At 50.3% G+C, this 10888-nt stretch overlaps 1 protein-coding gene across 1 annotated transcript in view; it reads right to left on the minus strand.

The window, feature by feature from the left end:
* Positions 1-10888, minus strand: part of NOL6 (nucleolar protein 6) — an 86238-nt gene that overhangs the window by 7680 nt on the left and 67670 nt on the right. Inside the window, exon 23 of the mRNA XM_015428186.1 lies at positions 8644-8844. Coding sequence (XP_015283672.1) covers positions 8644-8844 — 201 coding nt within the window. The remainder of the gene's footprint in view (positions 1-8643; positions 8845-10888) is intronic.

Consider the following 10888-nt stretch of genomic DNA (forward strand, 5'->3'; position numbering starts at 1 on the left):
AAGTGAAGGGCAGGGGATAAATCCAATCTCTTCTTCTTCTAACTGGAAACGCCAACGGCCGTGGCTGAGGGGTAGAGCCTCTGCTTGACATGCAGAAGGTCTCGGGTTCAATCCCCACCATCTCCAGTTAAAAGGGATCAGGTGATACATGAAGTGGAAGACCTCTGTCTGAGAGCCGCTGCCGGCTTAAGCAGACAATACTGACCTTGACGGACCATCGTGGCTGAGTGGTAGAGCATCTGCTTGACATGCAGAAGGGGTTCAATCCCCAACCTCTCCAGTTAAAAGGGATCAGGTGATACACAAAGTGGAAGACCTCTGTCTGAGAGTTGCTGCCGGCCTAAGCAGACAATACTGACCTTGACGGACCAACGGTCTGGTTCAGCATCAGGCAGCTTCATTGGCATGTTGGGGAGGGGCCGTGGCTCAGTGGCAGAGCCTCTGCTTGGCAGGTAGAAGGTCCCAGGTTCTATCCCCGGCATCTCCAGTTAAAAAGGACCAGGCAGGAGGTGATGTGAAAGACCTCCGCCTGAGACCCTGGAGAGCTGTCAAGAGGGGCTGTGGCTCAGTGGAAGAGCCTCTGCTTGGCATGCAGAAGGTCCCAGGTTCAATCCCCGGCATCTCCAGTTAAAAAGGACCAGGCAGGAGGTGATGTGAAAGACCTCCGCCTGAGACCCTGGAGAGCTGTCAAGAGGGGCTGTGGCTCAGTGGAAGAGCCTCTGCTTGGCATGCAGAAGGTCCCAGGGTCAATCCCCGGCATCTCCAGCTAAAAAGGACCAGGCAGCAGGTGATGTGAAAGACCTCTGCCTGAGACCCTGGAGAGCTGTAAAGAGGGGCCATGGCTCAGTGGAAGAGCCTCTGCTTGCCATGCAGAAGGGTCCCAGGTTCAATCCCCGGCATCTCCAGTTAAAAAGGACCAGGCAGCAGGTGATGTGAAAGACCTCTGCCTGAGACCCTGGAGAGCCGCTGCCAGTCTGAGTAGAGAAGACAGGTCTTGATGGACTAAGGGTCTGATTCGGTAGAAGGCAGCGTCATGTGTGCGCCAGGGAATGAACCCGGGACCTTCTGTGTGCGAAGCAGATGCTCCGCCAATGAGCGGCAGCCCCTGTAAGAAAGGCAATTGCCTTCTGACCACCATGTCCCGACCAGTGTTCCCTCTAAGCTGAGTTAGTGTGAGCTAGCTCACCGTTTTTTAGCCTCCGGCTCACAGATTTCTGTCTTCGCTCAGGAAGGAGGGCTCCAGAGCAAACTAACTTATGCAGTAGCCAAATCGCTGGCTCCCAACTTTAATGCCGGCAGCTCACAAAGTAGAATTTCTGCTCACAAGACTCCATAGCTTAGAGGGAACAGTGGGATTCGAACTCATTTCCAACAGATTTTTTTCCCCCAGTGAAGCATAGGAGAGAGGACAGCTGGAACTGAGACTCGCTGGAAGGATTTATAGAAAAAGACTCTCGGTCGGTGCTCCCTCTAAGCTGAGCGAGTGTGAGCTAGCTCACAGTTTTTTTAGCCTCCGGCGCACACAGTTTTGTCTCGGCTTGGGACGGAGGGCTCCAGAGCAGACCGATTTATGCAGCAGCCAAATCGCCAGCTCACAACATTAATGCCAAGAGCTCAGAGAGTAGAATTTTTGCTCACAGGACGCCACGGCTCAGAGGGGGCATCGCCTGGCATTCTGGGAGTTCTGCACCCCTCTCCTGAGGGGAAAGCAAAATCCATGAGTTGTATTTTGGCATTCTGTGTCTCTCTGTGTTAAGTACTATCGTGTCGCTTCCCACTTGTGGCGACCCTATGAATCAACGTCCTCCAAAACATCCTGTTCTGAATCGCCTTGCTCTGGCCTTGCAAACAGAGGATTGTGGCTTCTTTGATGCCTTCAACTTTTCCTAGCGTTACTGTCTTTTCCACTGACTCTTAACTTCTCATAATGTAACCAAAGTACAATAGCATCAGTCTGGGAAAAGGAAGAAGAGGGGGAAGAGGAGGAAGAGGAGGAGGAGGAGGAAGAAGGAGGACGAGGAGATTGGATTTCTACCCCGCCCTTCACTACCCTAAGGAGTCTCAGAGCGGCTTACAAACTCCTTTCCTTTCTCCTTCCCACAACAGACACCCTGTGAGGTAGGCACGGCTGAGAGAGCGCTGAGAGAACTGCCCTTGAGAGAACAGCTCTGAGAGAACTATAGCTTGCCCAAGGTCACACCAGCAGCTGCAAGTGGAGGAGGAGGAGGAGGAGGAGGAGGAGGAGAAGATTGGATTTATACCCCGCCCTTCACTACCCAAAGGAGTCTCAGAGCGGCTGACAAACTCCTTTCCCTTCCCCTCCCCACAACAGATACCCTGTGAGCAGTGTTCCCTCGAAGCTGAGTTAGTGTGAGCTAGCTCCCAGTTTTTTAACCTCTGGCTCACACATTTTTGTCTTAGCTCAGGAAGGATGGCACCACATTACAGCAGAGATGTAAAATTTCCGGAAGTTTTGAAGCTCGGGAAAAAAACCCGTTTTCCCCCCAGTTTTTTTCCGGGGGGAAACTTCCCGAAAAATTGAAAAAAATGCTACATTAGCACTTCTTTTTTCTTTTCCAGATTGAAAGCCATTCTGTTACTTTAGAAACATAAAATATGACTATGGACATTTTTACTTGGCATGACATTATCACAACTAGAATTTTAAAAATATCGTGTATCCAAACAATTATTACAAACAGAATACCCACCCATATGCAAAAACAAAACTGAAACTTTTTTCTTTTCTTGTGACAACAGCGCCTCCTAAAGGAAGAAATGCATCTTGTTCTTGCATTGGAGAGTTCAGTTGGTAGGTAACCTAGGACTTGCTTGTCCTCAGTGCACAAAAATTAGATCAATCTGATACCGTATGTATTTTTTAAAAATGATTTGGACAATATTTGGACACCTTGTCTTAAAATATTTTATTCATCATATTAAAAGAAAACGTTTCATAATCAATTTTTTTTCTTTTTTCAATTTTTCCATTTTTTGGGGGGGAAAAACAAAAAAGGCTTCAGGAAAAAAACGTGTTTTTTCTGAATTTTTCCGGGTTTTTTCCGAGCCTTCACATCTCTAATTCTAACGGAGTCTACTTTCATCCACCAGCTTTCTGCCCGTGAGCCAGTCTGGTGTAGTGGTTAAGTGCGCGGACTCTAATCAGGGAGAACCGGGTTTGATTCCCCACTCCTCCACTTGCACCTGGCTGGATGACCTTGGGCGAGTCGTAGTTCTGATAAGAGCTGTTCTTGAAAAAGAGCAGTTTCTGTCAAGAGCTCTCTCAGCCCCGCCTACCTCACAGGGTGTCTGTTGTGGGGAGGGGAAGGGAAAGGAGTTTGTAAGCCGCTCTGAGACACCTTTGGGTAGTGAAGGGCGGGGTATAAATCCAATCTCTTCTTCTTTTTCTTGAAAAAGGGCAGTTTCTGTCAAGAGCTCTCTCAGCCCCACCTACCTCACAGGGTGTCTGCTGTGGGGAGGGGAAGGGAAAGGAGTTTGTAAGCTGCTCTGAGACACCTTTGGGGTAGTGAAGGGCGGGGTATACATCCAATCTCTTCTTCCTCTTCTTCTTCTTCCCCAGTGAAACCCAAGATGGGGTCAGACTGACAGGCGGCGAAATGACTAACGGCTTGCCAAGAGATGCTCATTCCCGTAAAAGATGCTCATTTGCCCGGGGGCGCATCTTGCCAAATTGGTTGTTACTCAAAAAAATAATAATCAGTGGCTTAAGGGAGGTTTCTCTTTTGTTTCTCTAATCCTCATACCAGCCACCATGTGTAAGTAAATCTGGGCAAATCCCATGACGGTCAAGCCCAGGTGAAAGCGGGGGGAGGGGGGGCACGAAGATCTACCTTTGGCATCCAGGAAACCCATTAGAGAAAGCCATTTCCCGAATAAAGTAAACTTAAGCCTGTGCTGAAGAGGCCATGGCACGCACTAAAGTAGGCAGGGGGAGGAATATAAGTGAGCATTTGACTGGTTTGAGGGTGCGGCGCCCATGTACAGAGGGCAATCTCTCTCTTGCTGTGGCTGCAGTTCTGGAGAAAAGGCTCCAAAAACACACACAAAGTAGCCTTCACACTTTCAGAGGGTCACCGTGTTTACAAAATCATGTATGGGGTGGAGACGGCTGACGAAGAGAACTTTTCCTCCCTCTTCCAAAACAGGAGAACTCGGGGGCATCCAAAAACCAATGGGCAGTAGGTTCGGGATGGCCCAAAGGAAATACTACTCTACACAGAAGACTAATTAACATGTGGAATTCGCTGGCAGAGGATGTAGTGATGGCCACAGGAACAGACAGCTTTCAAAGGGGATTAGATAGATTCATGGAGAATAGTCTCATCAGTGGCTACTAGCCATGGGGACTGAGGGGAACCTCCACATTCAGAGGCACTAAGCCTCTGAATCCCAGAATTGGGAGGGGAAGGCCTCAGCCCTGTGCCCTGTTGTTGACCGTCCAGAATAGGGATGTGCATTCGGTTCGTCAAATCAAATGCATCCCCCGAAAATGGCCCATTCGGACCCCTTTTGGGCTGCTGCCAGCTGATTCAGATTCTCTGATCTGAATCGGCTTGCCACCGAATTGCCACCGAATTTCGGAGGCAATTCAGCCCCATTATAGCCTATAGGCCATTGAAGTCAATGGCAAAAACATAGGGTATATTCTGGGGGCTGGAGGGCAGGGGGTTTGAGGGAGAGGCTCCAAATTCGCAGGGTAGCTGCTGGAGCCTCTCCCCAAGATACCAACCAGGTTTGAAGAACATTGGACCAGGGGGTCCAATTCTACGGGCCCCGAAACAGGTTTCCCCTATCCCCTCCATTGTTCTCTATGGTGGGGAAAAAGTAAGCTTGGGGTTGTAAGGCCATTTCTCCCCTCAGCCCAGGAGAAGTGGCTATTAGCCAGAAGGAATAGAGGGAACATTCTGTCTGGGGCAAGTGATGCTCCGTATTCTTGGTGCTGGGGGGGGGGGACAGCGGGAGGGCTTCTGGAGTTCTGGCCCTGCTGGTGGACCTCCTGATGGCACCTGGTATTTCTGGCCACTGTGGGACACAGAGTGTTGGACTGGATGGGCCTTTGGCCTGACCCAACAGTGGCTTCTCTCTTATGTTCTTATGTCTGGGGCAAGGGATGCTCTGTATTCCTGGTGCTTGGGGGGGGGCAACAATGGGAGGGCTTCTAGTGTCCTGGCCCCACTGGTGGACCTCCTGATGTCACCTGGTATTTCTGGCCACTGTGTGACACAGAGTGTTGGACTGGATGGGCCTTTGGCCTGATCCAACACTGGTGTCTCTTACATTCTCTTAATTCAAAAAAACCCTCTCTCGTGTCCCCCCCTTTAGTCGACTTTTTTACTAAACGGAGACGTCCCAGGCTCTTCCGCCTTTCCTCACAGGGAAGGCGCTCCAACCCCCTCGTCGTCTGGGTCGCCCTCCCTCTGTCCTTTCTCCAGTTCTGGATTTCTGAGGGAAAGACGGTGCCAGGGGCGGGGATTTCCAGGCACAGCGGGATACGCCGTGACGCACACAGAGCCGTCAACGAGGAGCCGGTTGCTCAACTCAGTCAACGCCGCTGCTTCGAAGAGGGTGTCACGCGCCACCCCAGCGCAATAAAAAAATGAGGACTCAATTAAAGCGGGAAGAGAAATGCCCCTTTCCCTGAGGTAACCCCGGTGGCGTGCCAAGAGTCGCCAAGCCGGGTGGTGTGCCAAGGAGGCTTCGGCGTTCATCTTGCGACACACGACTCACGCACGCGCTCACACGGTGAGAACAGGTCTCATCCCGATCTGCCTGCCTTTTCATCTGAGGGACGTTTCCCAGCCGACGTATATTCCAGGGAGCATCTGGTCCGGATTGTGGATTTCCACAGCGTCTGAATCATCCTGTGGTTTTGACACGAACGACTCTGCTCTTCTCCAGAAAGCCTGTTTATTATTGTCTCTGGTGGTTTAAGTAGAAAAATCCGCCCTCTCGATGGCACGAGGGGGTGGAAGACCGTCCACGTATTGCTCAAAGACCAGATTGAGAGCCAGTGTGGAATAGCTGAAAACAGTTCAGCCAATATCATCATGCCCCTATATAAATCAATGGTGCGACCTCATTTGGAATACTGTGTGCAGTTCTGGTCACCACACCTTAAAAAGGATATTATAGCTTTGGAGAGGGTTTTTTTGAATTATTATAGCAGAAAAGGGCAACTCGAATGATAAAAGGGTTGGAACACTTTCCCTATGAGGAAAGGTTAAGGCGCTTAGGGCTCTTTAGCTTGGAGAAACGACGACTGAGGGGTGACATGATTGAGGTTTATAAGATTATGCATGGGAAAGAGCAGGTAGAGAAAGAGGTACTTTTCTCCCTTTCTCACAATACAAGAACCCGTGGGCACTCCATGAAATTGCTGAGCCGTCGGGTTAGAATGGATAAAAGGAAGTACTTCTTCACCCAAAGAGTGATTAACACATGGAATTCACTGCCACAGGAAGTGGTGGCGGCTACAAGCATGGACGGCTTCAAAAGGGAATTAGATAAGCATATGGAGCAGAGGTCCATCAGTGGCTATTAGCCACAAGGTATAGATAGGGACTCTGGGGCAAGTGATGCTCTGTCATCTTGGTGCTTGGGGGGGGGTCAACAGTGGGAGGGCTTCTAATGTTCTGGCCCCACTGGTGGACCTCCTGATGGCACCTGGTATTTCTGGCCACTGTGTGATACAGAGTGTTGGACTGGATGGGCCTTTGGCCTGATCCAACATTGGCATATCTTATGTTCTTATGTTGTTCTTAGCGGTGAGAGTCTCAGGCTAGGGTCTGGGAGAACCAGGTTCGTGTTCCCCTCTGCCACAGAGGCCTGCTGGGCTGTCACACACACTCAGCCTAACCTACCTCACAGGGATGTTGTGAGGACAAAAATGGAGGAGAGGAGAATGCTGAAAGCCGCTTTTGGGTCTTCACTGGGGAACAAGATGAGATATAAATGAAGTGCAAACCTACAAACAGTTTCCACCCCTCCTGCAATAAAGGTAAAGGTTTCCCTTGCTCGAAGGCCAGTCGAATCCGACTCGAGGAGTGCGGTGCTCATCTCCGTTTCCAAGCCGAAGAGCCAGCGCTGTCCGAAGACGTTTCCGTGGTTATGTGGCCGGCATGACCAGACGCCGAGGCGCACGGAACGCTGTGACCTTCCCACCGAAGCGGTGCCTATTTATCTACTTGCAGTTTCTTGCTTTCGAACTGCTAGGTTGGCAGGAGCTGGGGCCAGAGACAGGAGCTCACTCCGTCACGCGGCACTCGGGTCTCGAACTGCTGAACGACCAACCTTCCAGTCTGCAGTTCACGGTCTTAACCACTTGAGCCACTGCAGCCCCTACTGCAACACTGCCTCCTATTTCTCTTAGTTATTTGGGCCCGACAAAATTCACCGCACACGGGTTCATGAGTTAAACTCCACGTTAATAAAAACCAATCACAAATATAACTAACTGGAAACTGTTCTGTGGTAACATGAGCTTGGTAGGTGGACCATGCACATAATATGGACAAAAGTTTCACTTACAGTCATAACACCAGAAGAAAGTTTGAGCCCAGCGGCACCTTTAAGACCAACAAAGTTTAATTCTGGGTATACGCTTTCGTGTGCAAGCACGCTTCTCCAGATACCCAGGGCCTTCATGAATTACATGGCTGCAAACCCGTGTTTGCTTGATGCAAACATTTTCAAAAAGGGATTTTGCTTTGAAAAATTAAACCGTTTCGTCGTTCATCTAAAAATCGAAATGTGCACGTTTAACTCCGATAATGTATTAGAGTTGAATGATTAATCACACCCTGTGTAGCTGCTATCAGAGACAGAGTAATAGCTATATAAAGTCTGAGGCCAGTCTGGACTCAAAACTTTGTTTTGTTGCTTCAGATCAACACACCTGAAGCTATATAAGTAAAGGTAAAGGTTTCCCTTGCTCGAAAGCCAGTCGAATCTGACTCTAAGGATGCGGTGCTCATCTCTGTTTCCAAGCTGAAGAGCCAGCGCTGTCCAAAGACATTCCCATGGTCACGTGGTCGGCATGACTAAACACCGAGGCTATATAAGTAAAGGTTTCCCTTGCTCGAAAGCCAGTCGAATCCGACTCTAGGGATGCGGTGCTCATATGTTTCCAAGCTGAAGAGCCAGCGCTGTCCAAAGACATTCCCATGGTCACGTGGTCGGCATGACTAAACACCGAGGCTATACAAGTAAAGGTTTCCCTTGCTCGAAAGCCAGTCGAATCCGACTCTAGGGATGCGGTGCTCATCTCTGTTTCCAAGCCGAAGAGCCAGCGCTGTCCGAAGACGTTTCCGTGGTCACGTGGCCAGCATGACTAAACACCGAGGCGCACGGAAGCTATATAAGTGATCCTTTAATATCATGATCAACCATCATCATCTGCCATATCTCTGCAGGTGCTTGACAAACGACCACGGCACTGTCACTTTCCATCACCAAGACTACCACAAAGTTTATCACTCTCCCACCTCCTGTCTCCTGACACCACACTTACCTGCAGCTCCCGGAGATACAGCTGGACCGGGTCATAGTCCACCACTTTCCATCACCAAGACTACCACAAAGTTTATCACTCTCCCACCTCCTGTCTCCTGACACCACACTTACCTGCAGCTCCCGGAGATACAGCTGGACCGGGTCGTAGTCCACCACCGGAAAGGCCAGGGTTTTCACCGCAGCGTCACTCGCTAACATCCCTCGGCTGAACGATTTGACTGGCCGGTCCACCGCTTGCAGGTGTCTTGGGATCTGTTTGGGATTCAGGTGGATGAGGACGTCGTAGAGGTCCAGAGGGGGGCGGAAGACCATCTGTAAGAGGGAAACGGATCGAGGCTTATTTGGGAGGGATGGGATGGGATGCGAAGCAGGAAACTCAGGGAATACACATAGAATATGCACGAAACTGACCTTATACGGAACCAGACCCTTTGTCCATCAAGGTAAGTATTGTCTACTCAGACTGGCAGCAGCTGTTCGGGGACTTTCGCATCACTTATCACCTTTTAACTGGAGATGCCGGGAACTGAACCTGGGACCTTCCGCATGCTGAGCAGACGCTCTACCACTGAGCCACGGCCGCTCACCGAAACATGATAGTGCTTATACTGAAACAGACTCCTTGTCCATCAAGGTAAGTATTGTCTACTCTGACTGGCAGCAGCAGTTCAAGGGCTTTCACGTCACTTATCACTTCATCCTTTTAACTGGAGATGCCGGGGATCGAACCTGGGACCTTCTGTATGCCGAGCAGAGGCTCTGAGAATGGAGAAAAAGCACCTCTGGGGGAAACAGAAGGTGTGAGTTCAAATCCCACAAAGGGGGGGGTTGCTGGTCAGAAGCCAAAGACCACCTCTCTTAGGGTGCGTTCAGACGGGGCGTTTCAGCCGGTTGGAACCGGTGCAGTTTATGCCAGCAGAAACGCGATCAGACTCACCCTCCTGTCTGCGGAGCCCTCCGGTGGACGCCCGCTCACACGCTGCGGGCATCTGCGTTTTTTTTTTTAAAGGACTGTTTGAGCATGCGCACAGGCAGCACTTACCTTTAAAGTTTAAAGCCCAACCTGGCCTCGCTTAAGTCCCGGACTCCTCCGGGACGGTAAAGTAAGGGCTTTAAAAAAAAAAAATTAACAAACGCTCAGGGCGAAGCTTCGCCTGAGCGCATATCGCTTAGTTTTTTTAAAAAAATGGCGGGGGAAAGCCGGAAGCCTCAGGCTTCCGACGGAAGTGGCTGTGCAACGGAGGAGAGCAATCAGACGCCGGGGTGCACCGTTTTCAACCGTTGCACTCTGTTTACCACCACTTCGGACCTAGTGGCAGAGTGCAACGGTTTAAAAGGATTTACAACGGTTAGGGACGGGAGGCAGATGTTCGCTGTCTGAACGCCCGTAAGTACACCGGTTGGAACCGGCACCCTAACCGTTGTAAAGCCCCCGTCTGAACGCACCCTTAGAGGGGCCGTTGCTCACTGGTGGAGCATCTACTTTGCACACAGAAGGTCCCGGTAGAAAAGAGGAAGAGTCCAGTGGCGCTTTAAAGACTAACAAAATTTGTCACAGGAGATGAGCTTTCTCAAGTCACTGCTCACTTCTTCAGAAAGTGAGCCGTGACTCACAAAAGCTCCTCCCCTGCCACAAATTTTGTTAGCCTTTAAGATGCTACTGGACTTCTGCTCTTTTCTATCAGGGCCCGCCCAGCTCAGCTTCTGAGATCTGACAAAGTTGGACTAGCTTGGGCTATCCAAGTCAGGACACAGATATAGAATGGGAGGGATTTGGCTTGACAGCAGCACACGTGAAAGGGATCTGGGTGTTCTGGTTGATCACAAGCTAAACGTGAGCCTGCAGTGCGATGTGGCTGTGAAGAAAGCTAATGCAGTCTTAGGATGCATCTACAGAAGCATTGTGTCCAGATCACGGGAGGTGATAGTTCCACTCTATTCCGCTATGGTCAGGCCCCACCTGGAGTCCTGTGTCCAGTTTTGGGCACCACATTTTAGGAAGGATGGTGACAAGCTCGAGCGTGTCCAGAAGAGGGCAACCAGGATGGTGAGAGGGTTGGAATCCAAGTCTTATGAGGAAAGGTTGAAAGAGCTGGGTATGTTTAGCCTGGGAAAGAGAAGGCTTAGAGGGGACATGACTGCAGTCTTCAAGTATTTGAAGGGCTGTCATGTAGAAGATGGAGAGGATCTATTCTCTCTCGCTCCGGATTGCAAGACTAGATCGAATGTGTGGAAAGTACAAGGGAGTCATTACCGGCTAAATATCAGGAGAAACTTCCTAACTGTGAGAGTGGTTGAGCAGTGGAACAGACTGCCTCGGGAGGTGGTGGAGGCTCCTTCGCTGGACGTTTTCAAG

Source organism: Gekko japonicus, unplaced genomic scaffold, assembly GCF_001447785.1.
Source record: "Gekko japonicus isolate JY-2015 unplaced genomic scaffold, Gekko_japonicus_V1.1 scaffold1831, whole genome shotgun sequence".
In the NCBI taxonomy this organism is placed as follows: Eukaryota; Metazoa; Chordata; class Lepidosauria; order Squamata; family Gekkonidae; genus Gekko; species Gekko japonicus.